The 13,683-nt window shown below is 38.4% G+C and overlaps 1 protein-coding gene across 1 annotated transcript in view; it reads left to right on the top strand.

Annotated features, from left to right (window-relative positions):
* Positions 1 to 13,683, top strand: part of LOC136863280 (cation-independent mannose-6-phosphate receptor) — a 645,945-nt gene that overhangs the window by 78,378 nt on the left and 553,884 nt on the right. Inside the window, exon 8 of the mRNA XM_068225646.1 lies at positions 6,753 to 6,907. Within this exon, the coding sequence (XP_068081747.1) occupies positions 6,753 to 6,907 (155 nt within the window). The remainder of the gene's footprint in view (positions 1 to 6,752; positions 6,908 to 13,683) is intronic.

The following is a 13,683-nucleotide window of genomic DNA, read 5'->3' as shown; positions in this document are numbered from 1 at the left end:
AGTTGGAAATACACTTAACCATAATAGGTATTTGCTTTGATCCTGTATGGACTTGTTTGAATCTATTAAAGAAACTATTATAGTTTTATTTTGAGTCCACCTTGTCAATATACCTTATACGTTATAATGATAGAAAATTATTAATTTAACATGTTTTGGGAAAATCATCCATTCCCTTCTCAAAGAAGTGGCAAGATTACACCTATAGAAACCAAACAAAAAATTGAACTCACCAGCTGCGTATATGTTCAGGACAATAAAATAAATGAATGAAACTGAACTCGCCAGTATTTATAAAAGATGTCGAAAGTTATCTCCTTGAGCTGTGATGCAAGCTTCACATTTTATGAACACTGATGGAACAAACAGTGTTCCTAATTTTGATTTTTAATTCTTCTGCAGTTCCAGAATTATTCCTGTAAACTTTTCCTTTGAGATTTCCCCTTAGATAAAATTTGCATGTGCTTCAATCACGCAAACAAGGGGACCATAGGACTTCACTGATGATCTGATCATCATCAAACCCTTCCTGGAAAGGCCGCTTAGAGCTACGCACCATATGGGCCATCGCACCATTCTGCTGGAAGTAGCCATACCTTTTTCTTCTTCAGTCAAGTTTAGCAAAAAATTGTTTGAGAATGCTGTGAATATAACGGTCAGAAGTCATCGTGTCCTAAAAATAACATCTGACCAGTAATTCATTGGGCACTAATAACATACCATACCTTGACATGCAGAGGTCTCTGCTGTTAAATGTGCGAGTTCTCTGTTTCCCAGATCCTATTATTCTGTGAATTGACATATTGACTCAAATGAAACCACTCTTCATCACTCATAAAAAGAAAGTTTGGATTCACAATATAATCGTGGACACTATTCATTAAACAAAAACCTCATGGCCTTGACCTACCAAGCGATTGCGGCTCATCCCGAAGGCCTGTCGAGTACGAGGTGATGCATGGTCAGTGTGATGAATCCTCTCGGTTGTTATTCTTGGTGTTCTAGATTGAGGTCTCCATCTCGCAGTCAGATATCTCCTCAGTTATAATCACATAGGCTGAGTGGATTCGAATCAACCCTCAGGACCAAGCAAAAATCCCTGACCTGGCTGGGAATCGAACTGGGGCCACCGGGTGAGAGGCAGGCATGCTGCGCTACGTATGGACCGCAGGGCTGGACTCCATTCATTAGGCAGTTCCAGAATCTTATTCATGCAATGAAATCTGTAGGCTATATGTTTTGTGCAAATAACACTCTATCAAAAATATTCTCTTTGTGGTATTGTTTCCTGGGTGTGGTGTACAAGCACTCGCCATCTCCTCCTGTCTTCATACATCTTCTGTTTCAGTACATCCTTCCATTTGTGTCCTCTCTCCTCCACATGTGATCTTACAGACTCTATCCAGTGTTTTCTTGGTCTTCCCTGTGGTCTTCTTCGTATGAGATTAAGGTCAAAATATTTTCTGGCATGTCTTTCCCTGTTCATTCTCATTATGTGCCCATACCACTGAAGCCTTTGTTTCTTTATGACACTGGTAATAGAAACCTTGATACTAGCTACTTTCCTATTCACTGAATTTCTGATCTTGTCCTTATCTGATAGTTTGGTTCATGGTTCTAATGAATCTAATTTCAGTTGCTTGGATTCTACTGAAGTCTTTGTTTAGCAGGGTACATGTCTCTAAACCGTATGTGAGGATTGGTACACAGTAAGTATGGTACATGATTGTTTTTGCTTTTTGTAGTATTTTGCAGTCCCAGAGAAGATTTCTGACTTGACTGTAGATGTTGTTGTCTTTCGAGATTGTGCGTCTGAGGTACTTGAAGTGGTAACCTGATTCGATTTTTACTCCTTCCAGAAATATATTTGAGCTTGTTCCTTCTCTATTGATGGTCATTTCTGCTGTCTTTGTTTTGCTCATCTTCAGTCCAAAAATTTTTAATGTATTTAAGTTTCTTCTGAACTTCAGCTTCTGTCTCTCCCTATAAAAGCACATAATCAGCAAATACCAGGGCGTTTGGTTCACTGTTCATTTTCTTGATAGATTTTATGACCTTGTCCATTACTATTACGAACAGGAATGGTGGTAGGGCACTTCCTTGTTGGTCACATCTTTGTTTCAAACCATTTTGATCTTCGTTGCCTATCTGGACACAGCTGTAGCACTTCTGGTATAGCATCTTGACTTTGTCAATTAAGTACTTTGGCACCTTTAGGTCTTCCAGACATTTCCGTATCTTCTTTTGAGGAACACACCTTAAAAGTCCAATTGTTACTAGCGAACTGAGTGATAGAGCTAAGAATCTGCTGCCTCAGCTGTCAACCCTTCTTATCACGCCAGGCTTGACACAAGCCGTATGGCACTCCCTGTATTAGCCGGGTTGAGTAGCTCAGGCAGTAGAGCGCTGGCCTTCTGAGCCCAACTTGGCAGGATCGATTCTGGCTCAGTTTGGTGGTATTTGAATCTGCTCAAATATGTCAGCCTTATGTTAGTAGGTTTACTGCCACGTAAAGGAACACCTGCAGGACAAAATTCCAGCACCTTGGCACCTCTGAAAACATAAAACTTGTAGTTAGTGGGACATAAAACCAATAACATTATTATTCTCCATGTATTTCTTCTCGTCCTCAGTCAAGTTGGCCCCTTAGTGAGTGTTGAAGCCTGCCCTCATGGTGAAACTGGGAGGCTGAAATGAGCTTGTTGGGGGCTGCAAAGAAATGTACATATAGAAGAGCTCGGATTTAAGAGAGAGCCTATTTATTTGATGACGGCAGTGTATTAAGGTGTGGAGATTGTCCTTGTATTTTGTGTTTCTTTTCTATTTCTCCCTCTTCCCTCACTGGCCTATCAATTTTATTCATAATATGTGTTCTTTTAAATGTTTTTATGTACTGCCCTGATGTGTAATGTTTGATATTATACCCTTTATTATGTACTTTAATATTTTTTAAATTATTCACATTATGTTATTATCAGATAAATACTGTAGTTTCTTTGTTGAATTTCAAGGAAGACTAAGTCTTAGAAGAAAATGAAATATTGGCTTGCTCCAAGGAACTGTCTTGTCCCATGTGCTGTTTAATATTCATGCTAATGACCAACCAAGACCTAATGCGTGCAAAAGCTCTATATATGCCAATGATCTTGCTTCAATAACTCAAGCAAAGGAGTTTGAGGAAGTTGAACAAGTTCTTACAACGGCATGAGAACTTTCACTAAATATTATAGTGAGAACCACCTGAAACCAAATCCCTAGAAAACTCAGGACAGTGCTTTCCACCTCTGAAACAAACTGGCAAATAGAAAACTGAAAGCTGTGTGGAGCGCAGAGTTGGAACACTGGTTTATGCCAAAATACCTTGGCATCACTTTAGACAGGTCTCTAACACATCGCAAATGCTGTCTCAGTATAAAGCAAAAAGTGTCACCCTGCTGAAATGTAATTCAGAAACTCACTAGCAGTAATTGGGGAGCCCAACCTCAAGTAATCAGAACTTCTGCCATGCCACACTTTTGCTGCAGGGGAGTATGCAGGTCCTGTCTGGCATAGCTCCGCATATGCAAAGCAAGTAGATGTCACACTAAATAAAACTGCCAGATTGATCACTGGGTGCCTGAAACCAACAAAGTTTTTTGTTTGGCAGGTACTGCATGATCTGATAAATGGCAGAAAGTAGCTGCAGATCCTGAGAGAAAGAAGGCTGAAATAAATCAGTTACACCTGTTCCATGGCCCTCAACCACAAAGGTTTAGATGAAATCAAGAAAGTTTCCTCAGTTCAACTTCAGCACTAACTATGTCTCTGCAAAGAGCCAAAGAACAACTGTGGGCTACTAGATGTGACCATCTTCAAACATGGATGAAACTTGCTGATAGTTTACCTCCTTGATGTACTTTAAACTGGTTAACCGGAGTTCATTGAACAGAGTATGATCAGGTATTCAGGTAAATCCAGGGGCAACCTTGTCAAATGGGGCTATTCCAGAGAACCAATACAATGTGACTGTGGAGAAGAACAGAGTCATCTATGCCTATGCCCACTTTGTCCTGAATTGTGCAATGATGACGATTCAATGAAGGCTGAAAAAAATGCAGTTGCTATTGCCCGATTCTGGGCAGATATTTAATCTTCTTCCCTTAGAGATGAAATTAATAGTTCTTTTGTAATATTCTGTTATTTTATACTTTTTTACAAGTGAATGGACCACTAAGGATCACACTACAACTTCATTTCTTTCTCTTCGTGCAGAGTTTTCTCTGTGTCCAATACTCCTTCATGCATTCGCTGTCCAGGCTCTTCTGGTCTTCCTAGTTCTTCCTGTGGCTTGAACACCTTCCAAATTCTTCAGTGTGTTCCTAAACGTAGTCCTTTCTAACAACTGGTCTTCCAAAATGCTTAATCTTTCCATATCCTTCTTTGTTTCCTTAATCCATGCTGTAGTGGTCTTTTTTCTCCAGAGGTAATCAAATATCTGTTTGGTAAGTCTGTTTGCCTTCATTCTGTACAGATGTCCAAGAAAATCAATTATATAATACTAAAATTTGTATAGCTTCTTACTGGAGTAAATAAATACTAGGCAAATACAAATTTGCTTTAATTTCAGGCATTCAGTGATATTGGTTAAATGTCATTTTAAATTGTATAATACAGGATAATTACAAATGATTTGGGCAATTCTGAAGCTGTAAAATAACTTTATTATTTGACATATTGTCACAAGGCTTTGCACATACATAGAAAATTTTTTCTGACATTAATAAATGTTCGATATGTGCCCTTTTAGTGATTCTGCAGACATCAAGCCTATAATCAAGTTTGTCCCACACTCGGTGCAGTATGTCCCTATCAATGGATTCAAAAGCATGGTTGATGCGAGCTCGCAGTTCTGGCACGTTTGTTGGGAGAAATCTGAAGTGCGACTTCAGCAGACCAAAACTTTTTGAGTTTTTCTACATTACTGTTGAGTTTCGTGACCATATGTCAATTCATGGAGCTACAGAGAAGTTATGAAATCACTTCAATCATTTGTAATAACCCTGTATATAGAGATAGGAACAAGGGAGTTGTAGGAGCTGATGACCCAGGTGTCAGGCCCCTTTAAACAACAGTAGTCGTCATCATCAAGAAAGGAACAAATAATAGGCCGGACACATTGGCAGGTCATTGTCAGAAGAGGGAGAAACAGAAAAGGCCACAAGGACACTAAAAACTAAAATTAAGAGCACTGTGCGTTTCATCAGTATTGATAATATAGTTAGTATAGTTAATACTATGATCAAAACCAACTTGTGCCAAACCCGAGCAAAACCCAAGTTTGTTAATTCCATTTACGACATCGACAAGCCAACAGAAAACTCGTGACATGGAATGGAGCTATGCTAGACCAGTGCTTCCATCCCAAATACTTGGGCGTCACTCTCGATCGCAGTCTCACCTTCAAGGTGCACTGTATGAATGTAAAACAAAAGGTCTCTTCCAGGAACACACTACTTAGAAAACTTGTTGGATCTACTTGGGGTACACACCCACAAACTGTTAGAACTACTGCACTAGCCTTATGTTACTCCGCCGCTGAATAAGCCTGTCCAGCGTGGTACAAATCTGCCCATGCAAAAAAGATTGATGTGGCACTCAATAAAAGCTGTAGAATAATTACTGGTGTCCTGAAGCCAACTCCTCTCGAGAAAATCAATTACCTTGCCGGTATTGTTCCTTGTGATGTCAGGAGAGAGGTTGCTGCTAAAAACAAAAGGCTTAAAACAAATTTAATACCTTCACATCCACTCTTTGCATACCAACCTGCCCAACGAAGACTGAAGTCCAGGAAAGCCTTTTTAACATCTTCAGAACACCTGAAAGGATCATCGGACAAAGTCAGGATTACCAAATGGAAACAAAAGACCCCTGGCCTTTTGAAATGGATGGAACCACAGGAAGTGTTGCCTCCTGGTCACACCGAAGACTGGTTGATATGGAGGTCCTTAAACAGACTTAGATCTGGAGTGGGTAGAATCAGAGCAAATCTACAAAAATGGAACTTCCCCTTCAATATGGCCTTTTGTGACAGTGGTGAACTTCAGACAACCAAACACCTTCTATGCTACCCCCTGTGTCCATCAAACTGCACAATGGAAGACTTGGTGCTGGCCAATCCAAATGCCCTTGAAGTGGCCAAATTTTGGGCCAAATCGGTGTGACATCTGTATGACATATATTTTTGTAGACCTTTTACTTGTATATATTTGTGTATATAGTTTCTTTTAAATGTAGTATTATTCTATTGTACTTCTGATTCAAATAAAGAATCAGTATTCATGAACTGTGAAGTGTGTTATGAAATCTTGTAAGATGTGAAGCTTGCTTCACAGCTCGAGGAGATAGCTGGCGAGTGTGGTTTAGTTTGATTTCTGTAGGCATAATTATGCCACTTCTTCGAGGTGACTACGTCCACTCGCTATTGCGGGCACTGCGCTCCGCTGTGAAGTCTTAAATTATAATCACTGTACAATGCCTTGCTCTACTGTTATGAAACCTTGAGAATGTAAAATAGTTTTCCAGTTGATCAAATTCAATTTATATTGTGTGTCATCCAATTATGTGAATACAGTATCTTCATATTCTACAAATCACATAAAGAATTGTAGTGCTTTAGATTTTTAGCTTCTTGATTTGCCGTCGTCTATACAGGATGTACCTTCTTTTACTCGCATCTTTTTGTATTGTTTATTTGGATATTTGTATCTTTCTAGGATCCTGGCCCAAGATTCTGGAAGGAGAGTAACTGCAACTATGAATTTGAGTGGGGCACAAAGTATGCATGCCCTAAAGGATCTTCAGATCTCAGTCCTCTTAAAGAACAACAGTGGAACAATTGCACAGCAATAAACCCTGCAACAAAATTCAGGTGTGAATTGGCATGTTTTAAATTTGTGAATTAAATAAGTGCATGAGAATAACTTCTAGTGCAGTGGTTCTGCTCTGTATGTGAGATAATACAGGATACAGATGAAGTGCAGCTACTTGCTATGAAAGCACATGTCAGTAAATATATAGCACACCTGAAAGAAAAATATGGGTCCAACTACCAACACTCTGGCCAAACAAATATGCAACTACTACAGTACCTGCAAAACCCATAACATGGATCTTCCTGCCCTCATTCACAGCCAGCACCATCAAACCACATTTAGTGATTGTTTCTTCGGGTGAGTTGGCTGTGCGGTTTGGAACGTATAGCTGTGAGCTTTCATTCAGGAGATGATGGGTTCGAATCCCACCATTGGCAGCCATGAAGATGGTTTTCTGTGGTTTTCCCATTTTCACACCTGGCAGATGCTGGGGTTGTACCTTAATTAAGGCCACAGCTGCTACCATCCCAATCCTATCACTTGCCCATCCTTGCATCGCCAAACCTTTGATGCATTGATGTGACTTTAAATCAGTAGCAAAAGAAAATTATAGAAATGATTGTTTCACAGTACAAGTCCGTAACCTTTTCACTGCAGAGTTTTGCTGAAGAGGCGAGCCCTCTTGGCCAGGTTTTTTTAAACACTAGAACAGCAGAAGGGGTCAAAATAACACTCTCCTTCAATTTTCCTTTAATAATGTGCACATTCTTGTATCATTCTCTTAAAATATAGTGACTTTTCATCGTTTTTCGTCCCGTATATGGTGATGTATCGCACCCAGCAAAATATTTACATTTTCACAGATTTTTTAATATGAGATACCCTGGACAATGGTACGGGGTCATTTTGACACCCTAAATTCCTTATTACAACCCAGCAGTTTGCATTGTCAGATAAATGTACCTGGCCTTGATTATTAGTATTGTTGAACTCTTACTGTTAGATGAGTGTTTCAGTTAGCGGGATTATTGTTTTCATCTCATCATTTAGAAAGTGTTCTTCTCACAGACATGTCATGTTACGATTTTCTTTCTACTGACAAGGTGTCTCGTATTCTAGAAAATTCAGATGTTGAGTCTGAAAGTGAACTATCCGATTCAGATGGTGATTTCTTGCTCGAGACAAGCGAAAATCATAATGGGACAGAGGATGAGTTATCTGCAGGAGAAATCGAAAGTGCTAATCTGCCTACGAACTCGCCCCAAATGAATGTCTTGGTCCACGAAGCTACTATGCTGGCGTAGCAGGGGGGAGAGGTGATACTCCCCTGTGGCGCGTCCCAGGTGGCGGATAGGGAGGTCCTAACCAGCTTGCCAGCAGACTTGAGTGAAATAAAATAGCTCTCGCGGACCAAACAAACATCCCCCTGTGGGTGCAGGAGGCAGGTGAAGAATACACCCATGGTATCCCCTGCCTATTGTAAGAGGCAACTAAAAGGAGCAACCAAGGGATGATAGAATTTGAACCATGAGACTACTTGTAATTAGTACCACCACGCGGGGAACACCATGGGTCGCTTTTACTTGCTCGTAGTAGGTACACAGTAGGTTTGTGATTAGTAGCGACAATGTGTGAATCAGGGTAATTTTGCAGTACCTGTGATTAGTATCATTCTATGAGCGACACTATGGGTCTGCCTTGCCTATGGTTAGTACCCACTGTGTGAGGAGCACCAGGGGATAGTACGAGTCCCTGTGATTAGTACACCTATGTGAGGAACACCATAGGTTTGCGTTGCCTGTAAATGTGTGGAATACCATGAGTCTATGCTACTTTTGATTAGTACCGCAACATGACAAATACCATTGTTCTACTTTCCTGGTGATAAGTACCATTATGAGGGGCCGATGACCTGGATTTTGGACTCCTTTAGACTACAGGCATCATCAATTCCGGATTGTGCTTTAGAAGCAGTCCCTTGGTCAGTAATATTATTGTTTAACACTAGTTTCTGGGAATGTGGTGCATTACGGGTCAGATCCACTGATTGTTTTAAATCCATCCATCATTCTTCGTCGTCATGGTTTGAATTCTGGTCAGTGGATGAATTTTGGACTTTTAAATTGTCATTACATTTTGTCTCATTTCGTACCATTAGGGGCTGATGACCTAGATGTTAGGACCCTTTAAACAACAATCATCATCATCATCATCATCATCATCATCATTGTGTTGGTTAGGTGTTTCTTCAGCAGAAATGGTCGCCCAGACAGAACCGAGTGGTAGGTCTTAGATTTGAGCTCTTCATCTGGAAGGTAGGCTGCAATAAACTTTCTGAAAGAGCGGGTAGGTCCTACCACATATGCTTACCACAGAGTTCACTATTAAGTTGAAAGAAGATATATGATGGTTCAACCTTTCAATACTATTAAAATAAAAAATGTAAGTTTTACATTCCTACTTAATTATAATTGGTACCGGTTTTGACCAGTATTCTTGGTCATCATCAGCCGATCAAAAATAAGTATAAAAGACAATGCACAGGTAAATAAAATGTGAAGTGTAAATAATTCCGTCAGTTGCTGTTTGTGAAGCACTAAAACTCTTTAGGGAGCACTGTGGGTTGAAATTTCAATGTTATGAAGAAGTCTAGAATCAAATACGTATTTTTCAGTTGCAGTTCATGAGGCACTGTATAATTTTAAGGGTCAGCACTGCATGTCGATAGTTCAGAAAATATTGAAGAAGTCTTAGATCAAATACGTAAATGTATAACGAAGCAAGTTCTTGAAGAGTAGCAAGACATATGTGCCAATCGGCACTGTGCTTCCAAAAGTTTGTGGAAATCCGATGAAAAAATTTTAAAAGTTCAAGTATCAAGCCTTTAAATGCTGATATAAGTGAAATAGTACAATATAGTTGTATATTATTTGTCGAAAGAAATATATCCAAGTTAAAGAAATTCGTTATATTCATGAAGTTATTGAAACATATGACATAGAAAAAACAATTGTGAAGAGAAAAAAAATTACTAAAAAGCACAGAATTGGAGCAGCTTCTTATCAAGGGTTTGTTGTTTTATTGATAATTCATAAAATAATTTATATTCTATTTGAGTTTGGAAGAGGTTTCCATTGTACACCAGGGAGAAGATTAGCTATTTCTAGGTGTAATCTGTTGTTTAAACATGACTTTTTCGTATAGAAGAGACGGATTTAATTTTTTAACCAAATATCAGATACTCTGAACACATCAACGCCATAAAATACAACAGATTCTCTGTAATAGGACAACACATACAAGATTCTAATCATAATTTCACCAGTATTGATAAAGACATAAAAATACTTAAAGTTATTAACAAGGGCTCCCTTCTAAACACTACTGAAAATTGTTTTATTCATCTTGACCAATACTTCAACCCCAGTTTCAATTTAAATGATATTTCTGAAAACTATTTTATTTGACTTCCTTATCTGCTTCTTCAAAAATGCTAAATTTAGAAACCCAAATTCAATATTCCAGCCCTTACAAAGTTCCTACCGACGTTTTCCACTTCCTATAATACATCCACCTGATCCACCTTAAACTATAGTACTACACCTCCTCATTTATTACCCTATTTCTTCCTTTATTTTAATAATCATTTTTCTAATTCAACTTTCTCTTTCCTTTTACCTTCCCCCCCCCCCCCCCATCCTGATTGGATTTGCTCGATTTGTTCTGGGTGATTTCCGACAAAAGAGTAGCGTTACAAAAATGTTGCAAAGGTTGGGCTGGGAAGACTTCGGAGAAAGACGAGCTGTTTAACTAAGTGGTATGTATAGGCATAGAATCTCAAGGATAAATCAATAAAACCACCTGTTCAATACTTTCCACGTTTAAAGTGGTTTGAATCTACATGAATTTATGTAAACTTATCAGGTCAGATACATGTTTCACCCATTATTTGGGCATCTTCAGCCTGTAGACAACCTTTGGGTCGAGGTTTGGGAACTTTTTAACCATATATAGTATAATATACGAACGTTAATAATCTCATAAGACTAACATGCCAGGATAATAATTTTAAAAATGTGAACAAAACATAACTATAGGTAACATAAATTAATGGTGTTTTAACACAATTAAAGTTTGTCTGTCCTATTCTATCTAACTTAAAAATATGTCCAAAACTAAAATTGATCTTCTTCCTCTATCACAAGTCTTGTGTAAAGAGGATATTACATACCGGGGTTCATTTGACCCACCTATATCATTTCGTGTTCTTGACATACCGTAACTAATGTCAGAATGTGTTGTCAGCCACAAGTGGAGATTTAGAACTGATTTTTAATTGTAGGCTGATCAAGATTGTTGTGAATGAAAATATAAATTGAAAATTAACGTGTTTTACTGGGGCTTATTTGACCCACATATTTCATTTTCATGTTCTTGACGTAACCAATGTTGAAATGTGTTGTCAAACACTAGTGGACATTTAAAACTGATTGTTGTATATAGACTGGTCATTCACAACAATCTTGACCAGCCTACAATTAACAATCAGTTCTAAATCTCCACTTGTGGTTGACAATACATTCTGACATTAGTTATGGTATGTCAAGAACATGAAATGATATAGGTGGGTCAAATGAACCCTGGTATGTAATATCCTCTTCACCCAAGACTTGTGATAGAAGAAGAAGATCCATTTTAGTTTTGGACATATTTTTAAGTTAGATAGAATAGGACCGACAAGCTTTAATTGTGTTAAAACACCATTCATTTATGTTAGCCACAGTTATGTTTTGTTCACATTTTTAAAGTTATTATCCTGGCATGTTAATCTTAAGAGATTATTAACATTCGTGTATTATACTATATATGGTTGAAAAGGTCCCAAACCTTGATCTACAGGCTGAAGATGCCCAAATAATGGGTGAAACATGTACCTGACCTGATAAGTCTACATCAATTCATGTAGATTCAAACCACATTAAACGTGGAAAGTATTGAATAGGTGGTTTTATTAAATTATCCTTGAGATTCTGTGCCTAGTGTCACCTTCAATACGGAACAATGAGAGTTTTCACTTGTAATTGGTATGTTCCGAGCTGTCAGTGGAGAGATGGCGTGGAATGACATCAGTAGATGAATATGTTTGAGTGGTGTCTTTAAAAGTAGGAAAGACCACAATATGAAGATAAAGTTGGAATTCAAGAAGACAAATTGGGGCAAATATTGGTTTATACATCGGGTAGTTAGGGATTGGAATAACTTACCAAGGAAGATGTTCAATAAATTTCAGATTTCTTTGCGATCATTTAAGAAAAGGCTAGGAAAACAACAGATAGGGAATCTGCCACCTGGGTGACTGCCCTAAATGCAGATCAGTGGTAATTGAATTATATTTTCTAACATGTCTAATGATTTAGACCACTCTAACTTTCAAATTTATACATTACGCTTTTCTAAGATCGACCTCAACTCTTACCTTCAAGATATAACCCGCTTTGTCATTATGCTCCTCAACTGTTCCAATTTTGCACTTTTTTAGTAGTTCTTTTCTCTTCACAATTGTTTTCTCTATGTTATATGTTTCAATAACTTCAAGAATCTAACATACAGTAAATCATTTAAATCATTTAAGAAAAGGCTAGGAAAACAACAGATAGGGAATTTGCCACCTGGGCGACTGCCCTAAATGCAGATCAGTAGTGGTTGATTGACGTACAAATTTCTTTAATTTGGATATATTTCTTTCGACAAATAATGTATAACTATATTGTACTATTTCACTCATATCAGCATTTAAAGGCTTGATACTTGAACTTTTTAATTATTTTTTTTTCGGATTTCCACAAACCTTTGGAAGCATAATACCAATCGGCACATATGTCTTGCTACTCTTCAAGAACTTGCTCTGTACTACATTTACGTATTTGATCTACGGCTTCTTCAATATTTTCGGAACTATCGACACGTAGTGCTGACCCCTAAAATCATACAGTGCCTCATGAACTGCAACTGAAAAATACGTATTTGATTCACCGAGCTCAATAGCTGCAGTCGCTTAAGTGCGGCCAGTATCCGGTAATCGGTAGATAGTGGGTTCGAACCCCACTGTTGGCAGCCCTGAAGATGGTTTTCCGTGGTTTCCCATTTTCACACCAGGCAAATGCTGGGGCCGTACCTTAACTATGGCTGCGGCCGCTTCCTTCCCATTCTTAGGCCTTTCCTATCTCATCATCGCCAACCGACATATCTGTGTCGGTGTGACGTAAAGCAAATAGCGTATTTGATTCTAGACTACTTCATAACATTGAAATTTCAACACACAGTGCTCCCTAAAGTGTTTTAGTGCTTCACAAAGAGCAACTGACAGAATTATTTAAACTTCACATTTTACTTACCTGTGCATTGTCTTTTATAATTATTTGTGATCAGCTGATGATGACCAAGAATACTGGTCGAAACCAGTACCAATTATAATTAAGTAGGAATCTAAAACTTACATTTCTTACTTTGATAGTATTTAAAGGTTGAACCAATACATATCTTCTTTCAACTTAATAGTGAACTCCAATACAGAACACTATGAAATTCTTATCTCTTAATTACCACAGAGTTGACGACTCTGTCATTAGTGCCCTTTGTCTCCTCTTTGATGTATCGATGCTTCATCTAATGAAACAATACACAGAATCAAACGCTCAGAACGAACTCAAGAACACGGGCTGGACCGAAGAGATGTGGTTTACCAAATGTCTCGTAAATATACTACCAAGGCAGCATGCAGGAGGTGGCCAATGCATGTCTTTTACAATACCCTAGACCTACCAGCTGTCAC

The sequence above is a fragment of the Anabrus simplex genome, chromosome 1 (genome assembly GCF_040414725.1).
Source record: "Anabrus simplex isolate iqAnaSimp1 chromosome 1, ASM4041472v1, whole genome shotgun sequence".
Classification (NCBI taxonomy): domain Eukaryota; kingdom Metazoa; phylum Arthropoda; class Insecta; order Orthoptera; family Tettigoniidae; genus Anabrus; species Anabrus simplex.
This window is presented reverse-complemented; position numbering and strand designations above follow the sequence as displayed.